General features: G+C 38.0%; 1 protein-coding gene across 5 annotated transcripts in view; it reads left to right on the top strand.

The window, feature by feature from the left end:
• The window catches only part of asic1c (acid-sensing (proton-gated) ion channel 1c), a 168,497-nt gene that overhangs the window by 150,225 nt on the left and 681 nt on the right, over window positions 1-17,591 (top strand). For 4 of the 5 annotated variants that reach the window (XM_061979373.2, XM_061979372.2, XM_061979369.2 and 1 more), the window contains exons 6-10: window positions 3,236-3,389; window positions 3,612-3,703; window positions 3,971-4,050; window positions 10,374-10,445; window positions 11,731-11,783. In XM_061979373.2, coding sequence (XP_061835357.1) covers window positions 3,236-3,389; window positions 3,612-3,703; window positions 3,971-4,050; window positions 10,374-10,445; window positions 11,731-11,783 — 451 coding nt within the window. The remainder of the gene's footprint in view (window positions 1-3,235; window positions 3,390-3,611; window positions 3,704-3,970; window positions 4,051-10,373; window positions 10,446-11,730; window positions 11,784-17,591) is intronic. The other variant, XM_061979371.2, reaches the window with a different exon arrangement.

Below are 17,591 nucleotides of genomic sequence, written 5' to 3'. Positions count from 1 at the left end.
GTACCGCCCACAAGGGCCAGCAGCAGGCCGCAGACAGACGCACCCGGCAGAGGACAGGGCACGAGAAAAGCAGGGGACAGCCAGACCCCAAGCCAGCGAGAGACCACACCCCACACGGGCAGAAAGGAGAGACGCCCCGCCCGAGGGACCCAGAGACTCCCCGCAACCGGACGGGAAGACCGCCCCCGTGTTTAATTCTTTAAGTCAACAACAGCAACAAATAACTTAGACACTGCATCTGTTACAGCGCAGTCCAGTTTTAAAAATGAAAGTTAACAGTAGCAGCAGGACACTATTTGAGGTGAGGCGTGTATTTCGTGGGAGGAGGCAGCGGTAAATTGGACACAGCATCTGTTACTATTTGAGGTGAGGTGTTTATTTATTGACAAGAGCAGAGAATAATTGAGGCAGGTCAATTATTACTGTACAGGCCACTACTTGGAGTGAGGTGTTTATTTATTGACAAGAGCATATATTGATTGAGGCAGGGCGTCTGTTACCAATTTATTGAAGAGGACGGCGAGGCAGGACATATATCACAACATATACCATATTTTTGAGTTGAGGTGTTTATATATTGATGAAAGCTGCTGACATTTGAGGCATGACATATATTATGCAGCAGGCCACTATTTGAGGTGAGGTGTTTATTTATTCAGATCGACAACAGGTTTGAGAGACATAATTTATTATGGCGCTGGGCACAATTTGAGTTGGAAGTTTTTATTTATTCAGGTCAATTTATTTAAGTCAACAACAGCAACAAATAACTGAGGCACTGCATCTGTTACAACGCAGGCCATTATTTGAGGTGAGTCCTTCATGTTAGTTATTAACATGCAGAATAGAAGTTAACAGCAGCAGCAGAACACTATTTTAAGGTAAAGTGTGTATTTGTAGCAGACGGCAAAAATAAATTGATCACGGGCCACCTACTCAGTGGCCTAGTGGTTAGAGTGTCCGCCCTGAGATCGGTAGGGTGTGAGTTCAAACCCCGGCCGAGTCATACCAAAGACTATAAAAAAATGGGACCCATTACCTCCCTGCTTGGCACTCAGCATCAAGGGTTGGAATTGGGGGTTAAATCACCAAAATGATTCCCGGGCGCGGCCACCGCTGCTGCCCACTGCTCCCCTCACCTCCCAGGGGGTGATCAAGGGTGATGGGTCAAATGCAGAGAATAATCTCGCCACACCTAGTGTGTGTGACACAATCATTGGTACTTTAACTTTACTTTAACTTTATTTGAGGTGTAAACAGTATTATATAATTGAGGCATCTATTATAGCACAGGCCACTATTGGAGGTGAAGTGTTTATTTATTGACACGTGCAAAGATTAATTGAGGCAGGGCGTCTGGTGCGGTACTGGCCATTACTAGAAGTGAGGTGTTTATGTATTGACGAGGACAGCAAATAATCAAGGCATGGCATATATTACACCACTTACCCATTTGAGGTGAGGCATCAAATAGCTGAGGCATGACATCTACAGTATTACAGGGTTTACCACTATTTGAGGTGAGGTGTTTATGTATTGACGAGGGCAGCAAATACCGAATATTTCGGACCATAGAAGTGGATTGGATTGGATAGAGCACACCGAATTAAAAGACACACTGCCGATGAGCGGGTCTATTCAGGTCTATTTTCATACAAAAGGCGCACCGGATTATAAGGCGCATTAAAGGAGTCATATTATGATTTTTTTTCTAAATGGAAAACTTCCTTGTGGTCTACCTAACATGTGATGGTGGTTCTTTGGTGAAAGTGTTGCATAGATTATGTTTTACAGATCATCTTCAAGTAGCTTTTTGAGCGTCTCTTCGTTTTGTGGGCGGTCTTATTTACGTGACTCACCTTCGACGGCGTCTTCTCCCCATCATCTTTGTTGTAGCGGTGTAGCATGCAAGGACGGGAGTGGAAGAAGTGTCAAAAGATGGACCTAACTGTTTTAATGACATTCAGACTTTACTTAAATCAATAACGGAGCAGCATCTCCCCATCCGTGGCTCACTAGTGCAACATCGCCGGAAATGTGTCCTGTGAAAAACCGTCTGACCGGAACCCTCTAATAACTAAAGTTCCGTGTGTGAATAATGTAAACTCACTACAGTTTTTAGCACTTTGATAGCTAGTCTACTGACAGATATAAGTAAGAACTTTACACTACTTTATATTAGAAATGGCAACAGCGGAAGATGAATGCCACATAAGAAGGTAGAGAAAAAGAAGAAGCTTATCGTCTACGGTGTCTGCACGGACTACAATGGCGGACACGCTCAAATTTTCAGTACTTATACAGATCCCAAATACAGATCAGCAGGTACCAGATAAGAAACGTTGGTTTTGCATAATATTGCAAAACAAAACACCAGATAATGTCTGCTAATAGGTGCCATTTTGCGGTCCTTATGCACACAACATAATATTACTCGTATGTTTAATACGCCAACAATCCATGAAGCGGTGCGGCTTCATAGCTTACCGAAGTTGTACTAAAAACATTTTGACAGATTTTTGAGCGCCGTGTGTAATGTTCTATATTCTCAATGGAACATTTCAAGTTTTGCTGTTGTTTACTGCCATCATATTGCAGTCTACACGTACCTCTTATGTATGACTGCCATCTCTACTGGTCACACTATGTACCAAAATAAAATTGCTTCAAGGTCAGTAAGCACAACCAGAATTATACCGTACATTAGGCGCACCGGGTTATAAGGCGGTTTTTGAGAAAATTAAAGAATTTTAAGTGCGCCTTATAGTCCGAAAAATACGGTAACTGAGACATGACATCTACAGTGTTGCAGGGTCTGTCCCTATTTGAAGTGAGGTGTTTTTTGATGACAGCAATGATCAAATGAGGGACATCATCTATTACAGCACAAATAGTGTTTATCTAAACTAAAAGGCCCTGCTGGCCCTGATGGTTCACAACTGTATCGCGGTGAGTGCTTATTGTTTGGCGTTAATGGAAGCATGGCATTTATTACAGGAAAGGCCAGTATTTGGGGAAATATGGTTTTCACGCCCAGTTGACTTATATAAAATCCAGCACAGAGCTCTTTTCCCCCGACTCTTCCTTTGTACCTCTGCTTCAGTCATTATTTGCTTTCATGGAAAGTGAACGATGGCAGCGACATTCTGTTGACGCGATATATTTTTAGCGCAGAGCCCGTGCATGCAGGTGTGTTTCTCACAACCGTTTTTTGATGGACTTTGATCATCCACAGACTTTTTGGTAGAGAAAGACAACGATTACTGTGTGTGTCAGACCCCCTGCAACATGACTCGCTATGGCAAGGAGCTGTCCATGGTTAAGATCCCCAGTAAGGCATCTGCTAAATATCTGGCTAAGAAATTCAACAAAACTGAGCAATATATTGGGTGAGTATGATTTAGATTTAAATCGCCTGGTAGTCAGTCACTCAGATACAATAGATTGTTTTCTCCTCAAATGTGTGCATGTATGACCTCTCCAGTCTCCATCGTTCACCTTCAATGTAACAATAATGAAAAATACTGTAGTGTGGCATCATGGGAAATGTGGCATATAACTATAATGTGGCGACTAAAACTATGCGGGCTGTGCTCTTCTCTTGACCCCAGAGAAAACCTATTGGTTTTGGACATCTTCTTCGAAGCTCTGAATTATGAGAAGATCGAGCAGAAAAAGGCCTACGAAATAGCCGGGCTTCTCGGTAAGGTTCTGCACGTTTCTCGTTGTGGGCTTTGAGTTTTTTTCCCCCCTCTTTGAACGCGCTCAAGTAGCTGCTGAAACACATTTTCATAATCTGATGCATTTGCAAGGGCGGCCAGGTTAGCTTTGATGGAAAAAGTTGGACGCTTTTGACAAGTCCGCTCACATGACTCGTGTCAGTAGCGCTGTATGAGAAGTGACAGTTCACGGAGTGATTTCATGCTTCATCGTTGAACCTGTCTGAATCTATTCATGTCTCTTCTTCTAGGTGACATAGGAGGTCAGATGGGGCTGTTTATAGGGGCCAGCGTGTTAACAATACTGGAGATATTCGACTACCTATATGAGGTAAAGTATTTTACTTTGTACACACCATGCAGTACAGTGGTAATATGTTGCAGACACCCTAAAATATTAACACAAAACACATTTTTAGTGAATAATTTTAGTTTTATATGTGTACATTGCGAAATATGTATGCTTGAACATTGCTACTGCAACCCTAGAGCCTAAAACGTGTTGCTTATGTGATATGATTCTTCAGTTTGACGGTGAGCAATCTGAATCTGCGCCAGGGAGGTTTTTTTTTAATTGCAACTTTGTTGATTGCAGAAAAGAATATAAACAAAGTGTACACACTTTCCCTCAAGACCTCTTTTGGGCCTGTTGACACCTATTATAATTGCTGTTTTTTTAACAAACTGTAATCCTATTGTACAAAACCCAAAACCAGTGAAGTTGGCACGTTGTGTAATTCGTAAATAAAAACAGAATGAAAATATTTGCAAATCTTCTTCAACTTACATTCAATTGAATAGACTGCAAAGACAAGATATTTAATGTTCGAACTGAGAAAACTATTTTTTTTTTTGCAAATAATCATTAACTTAGAATGTAATGGCAGCAACACATTGCAAAAAAGTTTAAGTTTACCACTGTGTTACATGGCCTTTCCTTTTAACAACACTCAGTAAACGTTTGGGACCTGAGGAGACCAATTTTTTAAGCTTTTCCCAAAGTGGTGACTCCCGACCCATCCTTGGTTGTGATGGAGGCTGCTTGTATACCCAATCATGGCACCCACCTGTTCCCAATTAGCCTGTTCACCCGTGGGATGTTCCAAATACGTGTTTGATGAGCATTCCTCAACTTTATCAGTCTTTTTTGCCACTTGTACCAGCTTTTTTGAAACATGTTACAGGCATCAAATTCCAAATGAGCTAATATTTGCAAAAAATAACAAGGTTTTCCAGTTCAAACATTAAATATCTTGTCTTTGCAGTCTATTCAATTGAATATAGGTTGAAAAGGATTTGCAAATCATTGTATTTAGAGATGTCCGATAAATGCTTTAAAATGTAATATCGGAAATTATCGGTACCATTTTTTTTATTATCGGTATCTGTCTTTTTTTTCTTTCTTTTTTCTTTTTTTATTAAATCAACTTACAAAACACAAGATACACTTACAATTAGTGCACCAACCCAAAAAACCTCCCTCCCCCTCATTCACACAAAAGGGTTGTTTCTTTCTGTTATTAATATTCTGGTTCCTACATTATATATGAATATATATCAATACAGTCTGCAAGGGATACAGTCCGTAAGCACACATGATTGTGCGTGCTGCTGGTCCACTAATAGTACTAACCCTTAACAGTTAATTTTACTCATTTTCATTAATTACTAGTTTCAATGTAACTGTTTTTATATTATTTTACTTTCTTTTTTATTCAAGAAAATGTTTTTAATTTATTTATCTTATTTTATTTTATAAATTTTCTTTAAAAGTACCTTATCTTCACCATACCTGGTTGTCCAAATTAGGCATAATAATGTGTTAATTCCTCAACTGTATATATCGGTTGATATCGGTATCAGTTGATATCGGTATCGGTAATTAAAAATTTGGACAATATCGGATATCGGCAAAAAGCCATTATCGGACATCCCTAATTGTATTCTGTTTTTATTTACAATTTACACAACGTGCCAACTTCGCTGGTTTTGGGTTTTGTATATTTATGCTTATTCTATTCAGCCATCCATCCAGTGGTAGTGTTTTGCCTGAAGGAAGACCACATTTCCCATCAGGACCAGCGCTTAGTGTCGTAAAACCTCAGAAACTACGGTCACGCACGTACAAACTGACACGATAATACCACAATGATTCAGTGTTACTGATCTTTCCACAGTAGGAACCTACATATTTTACTCACACTTTATATTTGTGGTTTGCAGTCATTGTATTTTCTTTATACAGTACTTTTGAGTTTGTTGCGTGACTGGTCGCTTCAGAGTGAAACGGCAAACTATCAAGCTGGTGGCTATTTATTGCTACAACGCAAATTTTCGATAGCTAACATTAGCATTATCACTTTGATGTGAGCATCAAAAGTTACTTACTAGCTCAGCAGGAACAGAGCCAAGGCAGCATCGGGATGAAATCCCACCTCGTCTTTGAGCTCACGCCAGCGAATGAAAGCCGGGCCATTGTTGATCCTCTACTGTCTTTTATCCGGGCAGCCTCCCTTTTTCTTTTTTTTGTCTTCTCAGACAAAACTTTTCGTTTCTTTGGTTGTTTTTTAGCTTCTGCTATGATAACAGTAATTGCTCGTAGGCGTTCGCAGCGACTGCCGCCTTTGCAACGAATGGGGATAGGGGAAGTGACATATGGGAGCATATGAGCACATTTGTAGTTTTCCTCAAAATTGATTATTGCCAGTGTGTCATGTTCTATGGTTTGAATTATGTTTTGTTATTTTCTGGTTGTTTAAGACTCTTTTAGTTCATGTTTACGCTCCTTTGTTTGGTCACCATGGTTACTTATTAGTTTCACCTGTCATTTGTTTGAACTCACACACCTGTTGCCAATCATGTCACTATTATTTAAGCCGGTAATTTTCTGTTGGTCGTCCTGGCGACATTGTCATTATCATGCCCTGCTTATTCCATAGTTTATGCTTCATGCCATGCCACGTAAGTTTTTGTTCTGCTCTTGTCACAGTAAGTGTTTATTTGTTTCACGTCCATAGTTTTGCCTTTGTGCTAGTTTTTGTTTCATAGTCAAGTTTGTACCTCCGTCTTGTGCGCGCCTTTTGTTTTGTTCTTTTTGGAGTTAAGAATAAAACATGTATTTACCTTCACGCATTGTCCAGTCAAGTCGTTTTGCACCCAGAAAAGCAATCTGCGCAGTAATTTGCGCCGCCATAGTCCCTGTCGTGACACAGTGAAAGCGATACAGACCCCTCAGGCCATGACTGAAGTGTTATTCAACTAGTTGTAAGTCCATGTATCATCCCAAAAGTTATGAAAATATTTTATGAAGGTTGAAAAGTTACATAGTGCTGCTTTAACCTCCTATATAGTACTAAACATCTGTTCCAAGGCCGCCCCTTCCTGTAGCCTGCGCTAATCATGCGCTGTGCATACTGTAGGCCTCTGTGATCCATGGTGGTAGGGGGCAGAGTCGTTTGTAGAGAGAGTATGGACAACTAAACGAGAGGCGCCATGTTTGGTACCTAAAACGTGTGCAATTGAGTCGTTCTTTTATTAGTTTTCCTGACGAAATAAACAGAAAATAATAGGTCTAAATATAGTTCTAAACATACTCCGGCTTATAAACTTACAATAGATCATGCTTTTATTTTGACAAAGTAGTATATATACTGTATTTTTCTGACTATAAGTCGCAGTTTTTTTCATAGTTTGGCCGGGGGTGCGACTTATACTCAGGAGCGACTTATGTGTGAAATGATTAACACATTACCGTAAAATATCAAATAATATTATTTAGCTCATTCACGCAAGAGACTAGACATAAGATTTCATGGGATTTAGCGATTAGGAGTGACAGATTGTTTGGTAAACGTATAGCATGTTCTATATGTTATAGTTATTTGAATGACTCTTACCATAATATGTTACGTTAACATACCAGGCACGTTCTCAGTTGGTTATTTATGCTTCATATAATGTAGACTTATTCAGCCTGTTGTTCACTATTCTTTATTTATTTTAAATTGCCTTTCAAATGTCTATTCTTGGTGTTTGTCATGTCTGTGTAATCATGTTTTGTTTTAGTCATGTTTTGTTTTGTTTAGTTATTGGACTCTTTAGTTTCTGGCTTTTCACTCCCTTGTCTTGTTTCCATGGTTACCCATTAGTTTCACCTGTTCCACGTTTGGATTCATTGTGCACTCTTGTTTGTCACCATAGCAACCCATTAGTTTTCACCTGCCCTCAAGACTCACGCACCTGTCTTTAATCATGTCACTATTATTTAAGCTTCCAGTTGCCAGGCTGTCTGTCTGGTGACATCATACCCCTGACACACTCTCCACACACCCTTATGACCCTTGCTGGGCTTTTTCATGCCGTTTTCACGTCCAAGTAAGTTTTCTTTATTCATGCCATAGTTTGCAAGTTTTGTTTCATTGTTCATAGTTTCTGCCGTTGTGCAAGTTTTGTGTTTATAGTCAAGTTTTGTACTTCCGCCCTTGTGCGCGCCTTTTGTTTGCTTCTTTTTTTGTAGTTATAGTGTTAAAATAAATCATGTACTCCCCTTCACACCACGTATGGTCCAAATCATTTGCACCACGGGAGAACAAATCACGCCATAGTACAAGTCATGACAGTGTTGGGTTTTATCAAATAAATTTCCCCCAAAAATGCGACTTATACTCCAGTGCGACTTATATATGTTTTTTTTTCCTTCTTTATTATGCATTTTCGGCAGGTGCGACTTGTACTCCGAAAAATACGGTTATGATAATAATTTTGGGGCAATTTTGCAGCAGCCTTTGATGCAGTCTACCGCTATATTCATGCAGCGTTTGGTGACCAGCGGCTCTCTAACACGCTCCTGCCGGTGAAATGTACGTCAGAAAATACACAACGACCAAAAATAAAAGTTTTAACCTCATTTTGCCTAAATTCTCATTAGCTTTGGACCAACAATTACGGAGAAATTATGACTTTTGTGTGAAGTATGTCAATTGTGGTGTCTGCCTCCAATGTATTGTTTGTAATCCCTGTGCTATATACAGTACAGGCCAAAAGTTTGGACACACCTTCTCATTGGATGTGTTTTTTTTTTATTTTCATGACTATTTACATTGTAGATTGTCAATGAAGGCATCAAAACTATGAATGAGAACACATGTGGAGTTATGTACTTAACAAAAAAAGGTGAAATAACTGAAAACATGTTTTATATTATAGTTTCTTCAAAATAGCCACCCTTTGCTCTGATTACTGCTTAGCACACTCTTGGCATTCTCTCGATGAGCTTCAACCACATAACTTTTCTCCAGAAGGTCTTATCTTCGTCCATGTGATGTCAGATGAAACAAAAAATTTGCTGTTTGGCCACAATACCCAGCAATGTGTTTGGAGGAGAAAAGGTGAGGCCTCTAATCCCAGGAACACCATTCCTACCGTGGTAGTATTATGCTTTGGGCCTGTTTTGCTGCCAATGGAACTGGTGTTTTACAGAGAGTAAATGGGACAATGACAAAGGAGGATTATCTCCAAATTCTTCAGGACAACCTAAAATCGTCAGCCCGGAGGTTGGGTCTTGGGCGCAGTTGGGTGTTCCAACAGGACAATGACCCCAAACACATGGAATGGCTAAATCAGGATGGAATTAAGGTTTTAGAATGGCCTTCCCAAAGTCCCGACTTAAACGTGTGGACAATGCTGAAGAAACAAGTCCATGTCAGAAAACCAACAACTTTAGCTGAACTGCACCAATTTTGTCAAGAGTGGTCAAAAATTCAACCAGAAGCTTGTGGATGGCTACCAAAAGCCCCTTATTGCAGTGAAACTTGCCATGGGACATGTAACCAAATAATAACATTGCTGTATGTATACTTTTGACCCAGCAGATTTGGTCACATTTTCAGTAGACTCATAATAAATTCAAAAAAGAACCAAACTTCATGAATGTTTTTTGTGACCAACAAGTAAGTGCTCCAATCACTCTATCACAAAAAAATAAGAGTTGTAGAAATGTTTGGAAACTCAAGACAGCCATGACATTATGTTCTTTACAAGTGTATGTAAACTTTTGACCATGACTATAACTCCACATGTGTTCATTCATAGTTTTGATGCCTTCAGTGACAATCCACAAAGTAAATAGTCATGAAAATAAAGAAAACACATTGAATAAGAAGGTGTGTCCAAACTTTTGGCCTGTACTTTATGTCTGTGCTTTTTTCAATATTTTCTGTACGTTTTTGCTGTGGCAAGTCATGGCTTCCTGATTTCATTATCACCACAGTAACTTGTATATTGAACTATTGCAGCTTTTTACTGCAATGTTTATTTAGTTTAGATTGTTAAATTAGTGCATAAGCAAAATGTACCTAACGCCTTACACAATGTTTACCCAGCTTTTAAGAGTGAATTGTTTTCATAAATCAAGTAAAACGTGGGCAAAATATCTAATGCATAGAAACAGCTTATTTTTGTCATCAATAATGATGCCCCCTGCTGGCCAATAGAAATAATGCAGATTTAGAAAAATCTACTCCATCCAGCATATGTCAAAGAGTCTGAGAATCAGATATCCAATTAAAATTTATACATGCGCACTAAAAATGTTGACTCTCGTGTATTTTTCCATTGTTTTATGTTTAATGCTTAATTTCTTTTTCTTTTTTTTAGGTGTTCAAGGACAAAGTTTTGGGTTACTGCATGCGCAAGAAGCGACCACAGCGCTGCCAAAGTGACAACCTGGTAATATTTGTCATCATTAAAAAAAAACACTACAATAATGTATACTACGTTCAGAGGGATGCATACTTAAAATACTGTAAGCCAAATAACAAGATAAAGTGACTTGTCAAAACGCTGGAAACCAGTAAAATTGTTCAGTTGGCAGATGATTTGGCATATAACTCGGATTTTAGTACATATGACTTAAGATAAGCAAATTGGTCTGGTAAGTAAAACAATATATTTTAGTTATTTAATCTTGCTTTGATTTCACTAGCAGTAGATATAATATAGACAAGAATGTAGTTGTTTTACATATTGAATATAGAGTTAATTTGAAGTGAATTATATTTATATAGCGCTTTTTCTCTAGTGACTCAAAGCGCTTTACATAGTGAAACCCAATATCTAAGTTACATTTAAACCAGTGTGGGTGGCACTGGGAGCAGGTGGGTAAAGTGTTTTGCCCAAGGACACAACGGCAGTGACTAGGATGGCGGAAGCGGGGATCGAACCTGGAACCCTCAAGTTGCTGGCACGGCCACTCTATCGCCCCAATAGATTAGATAATTATTTAAATACTAATATTAAAACAAAACATTTTAATTTCAATTATTTATTAATAAACAGTTCCAATTCACTGCAGTAAACACTGCTGTTGATATGATTACAGTATAGGAGACTCACCATTACTTAAATGTAGATACATAAAGATAGATACATTATACACGTGGCTACAGTATGTAGAAAAATTAGCTAAAATAGAAAATTCAGTAGTAGGCAATTGTTTGTGTCTTAAAATAGCTAGATATTTAAAAAAAAAAAATAGTATTTACTATAAATTATATTTTATTTTGATTCTTTTAGTCAGGATGTTTCATGACAAGTGACCCTCAAGACAGCATAAAAAAACCGTACCTGTCATTAAGTTAGTGCTTGCATGATTAGTTGCTCTGCCTTTAAAATCATCATGCCATGCTGTCACCTGCTATAGTAGTCATGTTCTTTTTGTTGCATCCCCGTCATTGCCTTCTCATTTACACCAAACCCTCCATCCCCAGCCACACTTGTCAAGTATCGATTCTTTTCATTCTAAGTTTGACTTCCATCCTCTACCACAACAACAGCGGTAATAACTTCTCGCTTGCGCAGCTTGGAAAACAAAGTGCTGCTTGATTTAATGAGGCTGAGCCGGCTTCCCATCACCACAGGCTTCAGTTAACATTTGCACTGCGGTGGGCTTTTTTCTTCTTCTTTTCATCTCAGTCACTCTCACCCATCTTTCTTTTCATGGTGTCTATTCCAGGAGTTTCCAGAGACCCCAAGCAGCCCTGGTGTCACGCCTAATCATGCCCCCAGGTAGCACACCCCATTGCTAATAGAACGTTCCCTCCCGCCCTGTCCCCCTCTGTCATATGTGTCATTAAGACCATCTCATACGTCAGCAGCATCATCACCGTTGTCATCATCATCATCATTAGCAGCAGCATCATCCTCCCACACATCCTCAACCTGTGTTTTGCTACTAAAACTATCAGCAAAGTGTATTTTTATTCTTAACAAAAGCAGTTCATAAAATACCTTGAATTAACTTTTTAGTCTCATTAGCTGCTATTATTACTATTATTGAATAAATACTCAAACGGCCCACTAACGTAACATAATAGCTGGTAGTCCTTAACACTATCATTAAAAAGAAATGGAGATGTTACCCGCAATTACAAATACATCATTATTAGTAGTATAATTACCATATTATTATTATTATTATTGCTCACATTATTAATATTTTTAAAATATAACAATTTTTTTTTCTTTCACAGAAATAGTTAGATTACATACATTTTACTATTTATGTACTTTTTGGGGTTTTTAATAATTATTATTATGATTATTACTATTACTATAATTACAAATCCAAACAACTTGTGTATTTTTAAAGAAATATAATGTTTATTTTATAGCTATTTATGTGAAAGGAAATAAAATAGACGGTATATTGCTGTGACATTAATTAAATTAAAATGTAATTTATTGTCTGTGGAAGAAACTTGACACATTGTTAGAATGCATTCAATAATAACATTACCAGTATTAGTAATTTTTTTATTTTTTTATTTTTTATTTTTTTATTATTCTTCTGTCAATGGTCAACAAAATAAACAAACAGTTGTACATTCATAGATTGAAAATGAAAATGTTGCAGACCGAAAGGGTTTAGGCTGAAGTTGAACACTTATAGCGCCTAACCCTATAAACAATGTCAAGTACAAGATGAACTTCCGAAAATTATGAAATGTCTTTTGTACAACATATTATAAATACACATTATACACAATATGAACACTGTTCAATTATATACACAGTAAAGGCATGTGAAATATCCTTATACGCGTGTTAAACCTTTGTACCAATTTATATACTATATACAAACAATTATACTTCCATTATTATTTATATCCCACATTTAGTATTTTAATTAACATTGATCATAGTATTAACTACTGTGTTGATTCAAGAGTGATATATTTTTCCAAGACATTGGTCTTAAAGTGTTTTTTAAATAATAATATAATAATAATAAGTATTTTTATTTATTTTGTGAAAGGAAAAATACATTGTTTAGAGTCATATAATTGTTATTATTATGATAATATAAACCGTTTATTTCTGTGAAGGAAAATAATTTTTATGACTAAACAGTTAATTTTTTCTTTCACAAAAATAGACGGTTTATATTATTATTAGGACTATTGGTAATATTGAATGAATTTAAACAATTTATCTCATTTATTTTACAGACATATAAATGTTTTATTATCAGTAGTAGTTATTTGTAGAATTATTATTATTACTAATACTAGTAAGAGTAGTAGTAGTACCAGTAATAATACAAATGGATATTTAATCTAAATATATACAATTTTTGTTAAAAATAATACTGTAATGAAAAGAAACAAGAAAATGAAACTGAAATTATGTATTTTTAAATAAATAATGTTAAAAAACAATATATACTGTATGACCTTTTCTCCATTTTAAATGCAATATATTATTATATATAGTATTACTGTCATGGGTGTGTGCGGTATTTGCAACGGTTATGTAGAAATACTACAGACGGACAAAGCTACTTTTTTTCAAAATGTTTTAACATGATTTCAACTTTTATGAGGCAGAAGAATAAACATAAACTTTAAAGTGATGCACTCTAGTCTGCATGTTTGCTTCTTATGTATGACCGCGCAAACATCTTCTTGTCTTTTACGGACAAGTTGAGTGGTTTCGATTCTCCGGCGGCACAAAGATATGATCTTCTTTGCCTCCATATCGATGCTTTCTTTAACCCAACGTAAGGCACAGACTCTTCCACCATCCTGTGAAGAGATGACATCTATAGAATCCATTGCACTGAGGACAGGCTGCTTTGCATCACTAGCATCACTTGCTGTTATTGCAGGCCCTCAGGTGCAACATGAAAGGCTTTTTGGCTGCCCAAGTGTTGACTTTGTAACTTTCACCCGCTCAGCAAATGTTGACGTTTTACCGAGCTAACAAGTGAACACACCGTCATCCCATCAAAGTTTCACTAACCATTTTTATTGCACTATATCTTCTCAAAGGACATGTTTACTTAGTATAGTATTGTACCTGGAGAAGATACTGTATGATACAATGATTGCTGGCTATTCAACTGGCAGGCCGGGGGCCAAATCTGGCCTTAACCGTATCGCTCCCTCCCCCCACCAACTCAAGTTCAGTTCAAAATTTAGGAGATATTTTTGCAGCAACTTCTTCCTGTTGTATAGAGGAGCATGGACCACTGTAAACACATTGGCAGATTCTTGCATCAACACCTTGCTGGCGAACATAAAACACTGCGGTCGAAACTTGCAGTTTACATAACTGAGGCGTCCCTCAAGGCACTCCTTTAAGTCCACTCCTGTTTAGCAATTACAACTTTTTTCGTAAGGTGATTTGAATAACGGAGGTGTTACTGTAGCGTGTTTACTTGTTAGATGTGGTCAGTCATTTGTTCAACTATTTCACTTGTCCAACCGCTGGCAAAAAATATAGCATCACCATACTTCATTCAGTCGTTTAATTTTGTAGAAAAAAAGATAACAGACATGACAGAAAACTATAATCATGTCAAATGGCAACTTTCTGGCTTTAAAAAACACTAAAATAAATCAAGAAAATAACTTTTGGTAGTAACAGTTTAATTATTAGATCAAGCAAAGGGAAAAAAGTATGGAAACACGTTGTAAATGTTCATCCCCAGAGCTAAGACCTGCATCAAATTAATTATGTTCATTACTAAGCAGTTAAAAAGGAGTGTTTACTAGAGATGTCCGATAATGGCTTTTTTACCGATTCCGATATCAACCGATACCGATACATACAGTCGTGGAATTAACACATTATTATGCCTAATTTTGTTGTGATGCACCGCTGGATGCATTAAACAATGTAACTTTACCATGAATTGATTAACGTGGACCCCGACTTAAACACGTTGAAAAACGTATTCAGGTGGTCAATATGTACTGTACTGTGCAATCAAGTTCCAATCAATCAATCAAAAACAAGGTTTTCCAAAATAAGAGGGGGAGGAGGTTTGGTGGTAGCGGGGGGTGTATATTGTAGCGTCTCGGAAGAGTTAGTGCTGCAAAGGGTTCTGGGTATTTGTTCTGTTGTGTTTATGTTGTGTTACGGTGCGGATGTTCTCCCGAAATGTGTTTGTCATTCTTGTTTGGTGTGGGTTCACAGTGTGGCGCATATTTGTAACAGTACTAAAGTTGTTTATACGGCCACCCTCAGTGTGACCTGTATGGCTGTTGACCAAGTATGCTTTTGCATTCACTTATGTGTGTTTAAGATATGTGTCTGGGCCGGCACGCTGTTTGTATGGAGGAAAAGCGGACGTGACGACAGGTTGTAGAGGACGCCAAAGGCAGTGCCTTTAAGGCACGCCCCCAATAATGTTGTCCGGGTGGAAATCGGGAGAATGGTTGCCCCAGGAGATTTTCGGGAGGGGCACTGAAATTCGGGAGTCTCCCGGGAAAATCGGGAGGTTGAAACCGATAATTTCCGATATTAAATTTTTAAAGCATTTATCTTTATCTCTAGTGTTTACGCCTTGGAGAGCTGTTGCACCAGCACCAGGTGGATTGACATGAATCATGGCTCAAACATAAGGGCAAGCATACTGGTAGACCAAGGAAAACATTAAAGCGTCGAGGCAGAAAACTTAAAGCAATATGTCTTGAAAATAGAATATGTACAGCAAAACAGATGAAGTACAAATAAAGAGAAACTGGAGTCACTGTCTGTGACCGAACTGTAAGAAACCGCCTAAAGGTAATGGGATTTAAATACAGAAAAGCTAAACAAAAGCCTTCATTAACAGCTAAACATAAAAAAACAAGGTTCCAATGGCTGCTAAAGAAAAGCAATAATGGCCAATGGCTGACTGGACTGAAGTCATATTACATGATGATGTTACATTTTGCCCTATGAGCGTGAGGTGTGACCCCCAGGTGCAATGACATGCTGGGTGATGTTACGAACAAGGTCCTTTCCTGTTCGCTGCGGCTCCACTCATTAAGATACAAAGTACCAAACAAAAGACTACGGTGCAAAAAGGAGCAAACTGATGCACCGTGATGTTTTTAGCATGACAGAAATAACTGACTCTAGTTTTGTATCATGTCTGTTGTCTGCTTTTTCTACAAAATGAAACAAACGACTGAACATCCTCCAAAACTGGCGATTCCCATCATTTTTGCCACAGGATGTACAAAACCAGTTGAAGTTGAAGTTCGTAAATAAAAACAGAATACAATGATTTGAAAATGCTTTTCAACTTATATTCAATTGAATAGACTGCAAAGACAAGATATTTCATGTTCGGACTGAGAAACTTTTTTTTGTGTGCAAATAATCATTAACTTAGAATTTAATGGCAGCAACACATTGCAAAAAAGTTGGCACAGGCATTTTTAACACTGTGTTACATGGCCTTTCCTTTTAACAACACTCAGTAAACGTTTGGGAACTGAGGGGACCAATTTTTGAAGCTTTTCAGGTGGAATTATTTCCCATTCTTGCTTGATGTACAGCTTAAGTTGTTCAACAGTCCGGGGTCTCCGTTGTGGTATTTTAGGCTTCATAATGCGCCACACATTTTCAATGGGAGACAGGTCTGGACTACAGGCAGGCCAGTCTAGTACCCGCACTCTTTTACTATGAAGCCACGTTGATGTAACACGTGCAGAATGTGGCTTGGCATAGTCTTGCTGAAATAAGCAGGGGCGTCCATGATAACGCTGCTTGGATGGCAACATATGTTGCTCCAAAACCTGTATGTACCTTACAGCATTAATGGTGCCTTCAAAGATGTGTAAGTTACCCATGTCTTGGACACTAATACACCCCCATACCATCACAGATGCTGGCTTTTCAACTTTACGCCTAGAACAATCCGGATGGTTCTTTTCCTGTTCACCTGTGGGGTGTTCCAAATAAGTGTTTGATGAGCATTCCTTAACTTTCTCAGTCATTTTGCCACTTGTGCCAACTTTTTTGAAACATGTTGCAGGCATCAAATTCCAAATGAGCTAATATTTGCAAAAAATAACGAAGTTTACCAGTTTGAACATTAAATATCTTGTCTTTGCAGTCTATTCGATTGAATATAAGTTGAAAAGGATTTGGAAATCATTGTATTCTGTTTTTATTTACGATTTACACAACGTGCCAACTTCACTGGTTTTGGGTTTTGTGCTTGTGGTGTTCCCCAAAGTTCAATTTTAGGTCCTCTCTATTTCACCATTTGGGCTATTTAACAGGTGGCCCACGAGTTCAGTCCAAAAACTCATAAAAACCTGAGAGTGCTGTCCTAGAGATGATCTTTACCCAGATTCTTAAAAACAAGAGAGCGCTCCTGTGACTCTTGACAAAATAAACGGACCAAAATCAAATGTCTACTGTAGAGGACGTTGGCTCTCCCGCTAGAATATACAAAACAAGACGGGCCCCCGGTCCTTAGCTTTTTGGACATGTGTTGAAAATCCTGCTGTAATGTTTCACGTTTTGTGTCAAATCCGGACTAAGTGTGAACTCTTTTTTTTTTCTCTCCTCTCTTTCATCCATTCATCCACC

This window comes from Nerophis lumbriciformis, linkage group LG19 (assembly GCF_033978685.3).
Source record: "Nerophis lumbriciformis linkage group LG19, RoL_Nlum_v2.1, whole genome shotgun sequence".
In the NCBI taxonomy this organism is placed as follows: domain Eukaryota; kingdom Metazoa; phylum Chordata; class Actinopteri; order Syngnathiformes; family Syngnathidae; genus Nerophis; species Nerophis lumbriciformis.
This window is presented reverse-complemented; position numbering and strand designations above follow the sequence as displayed.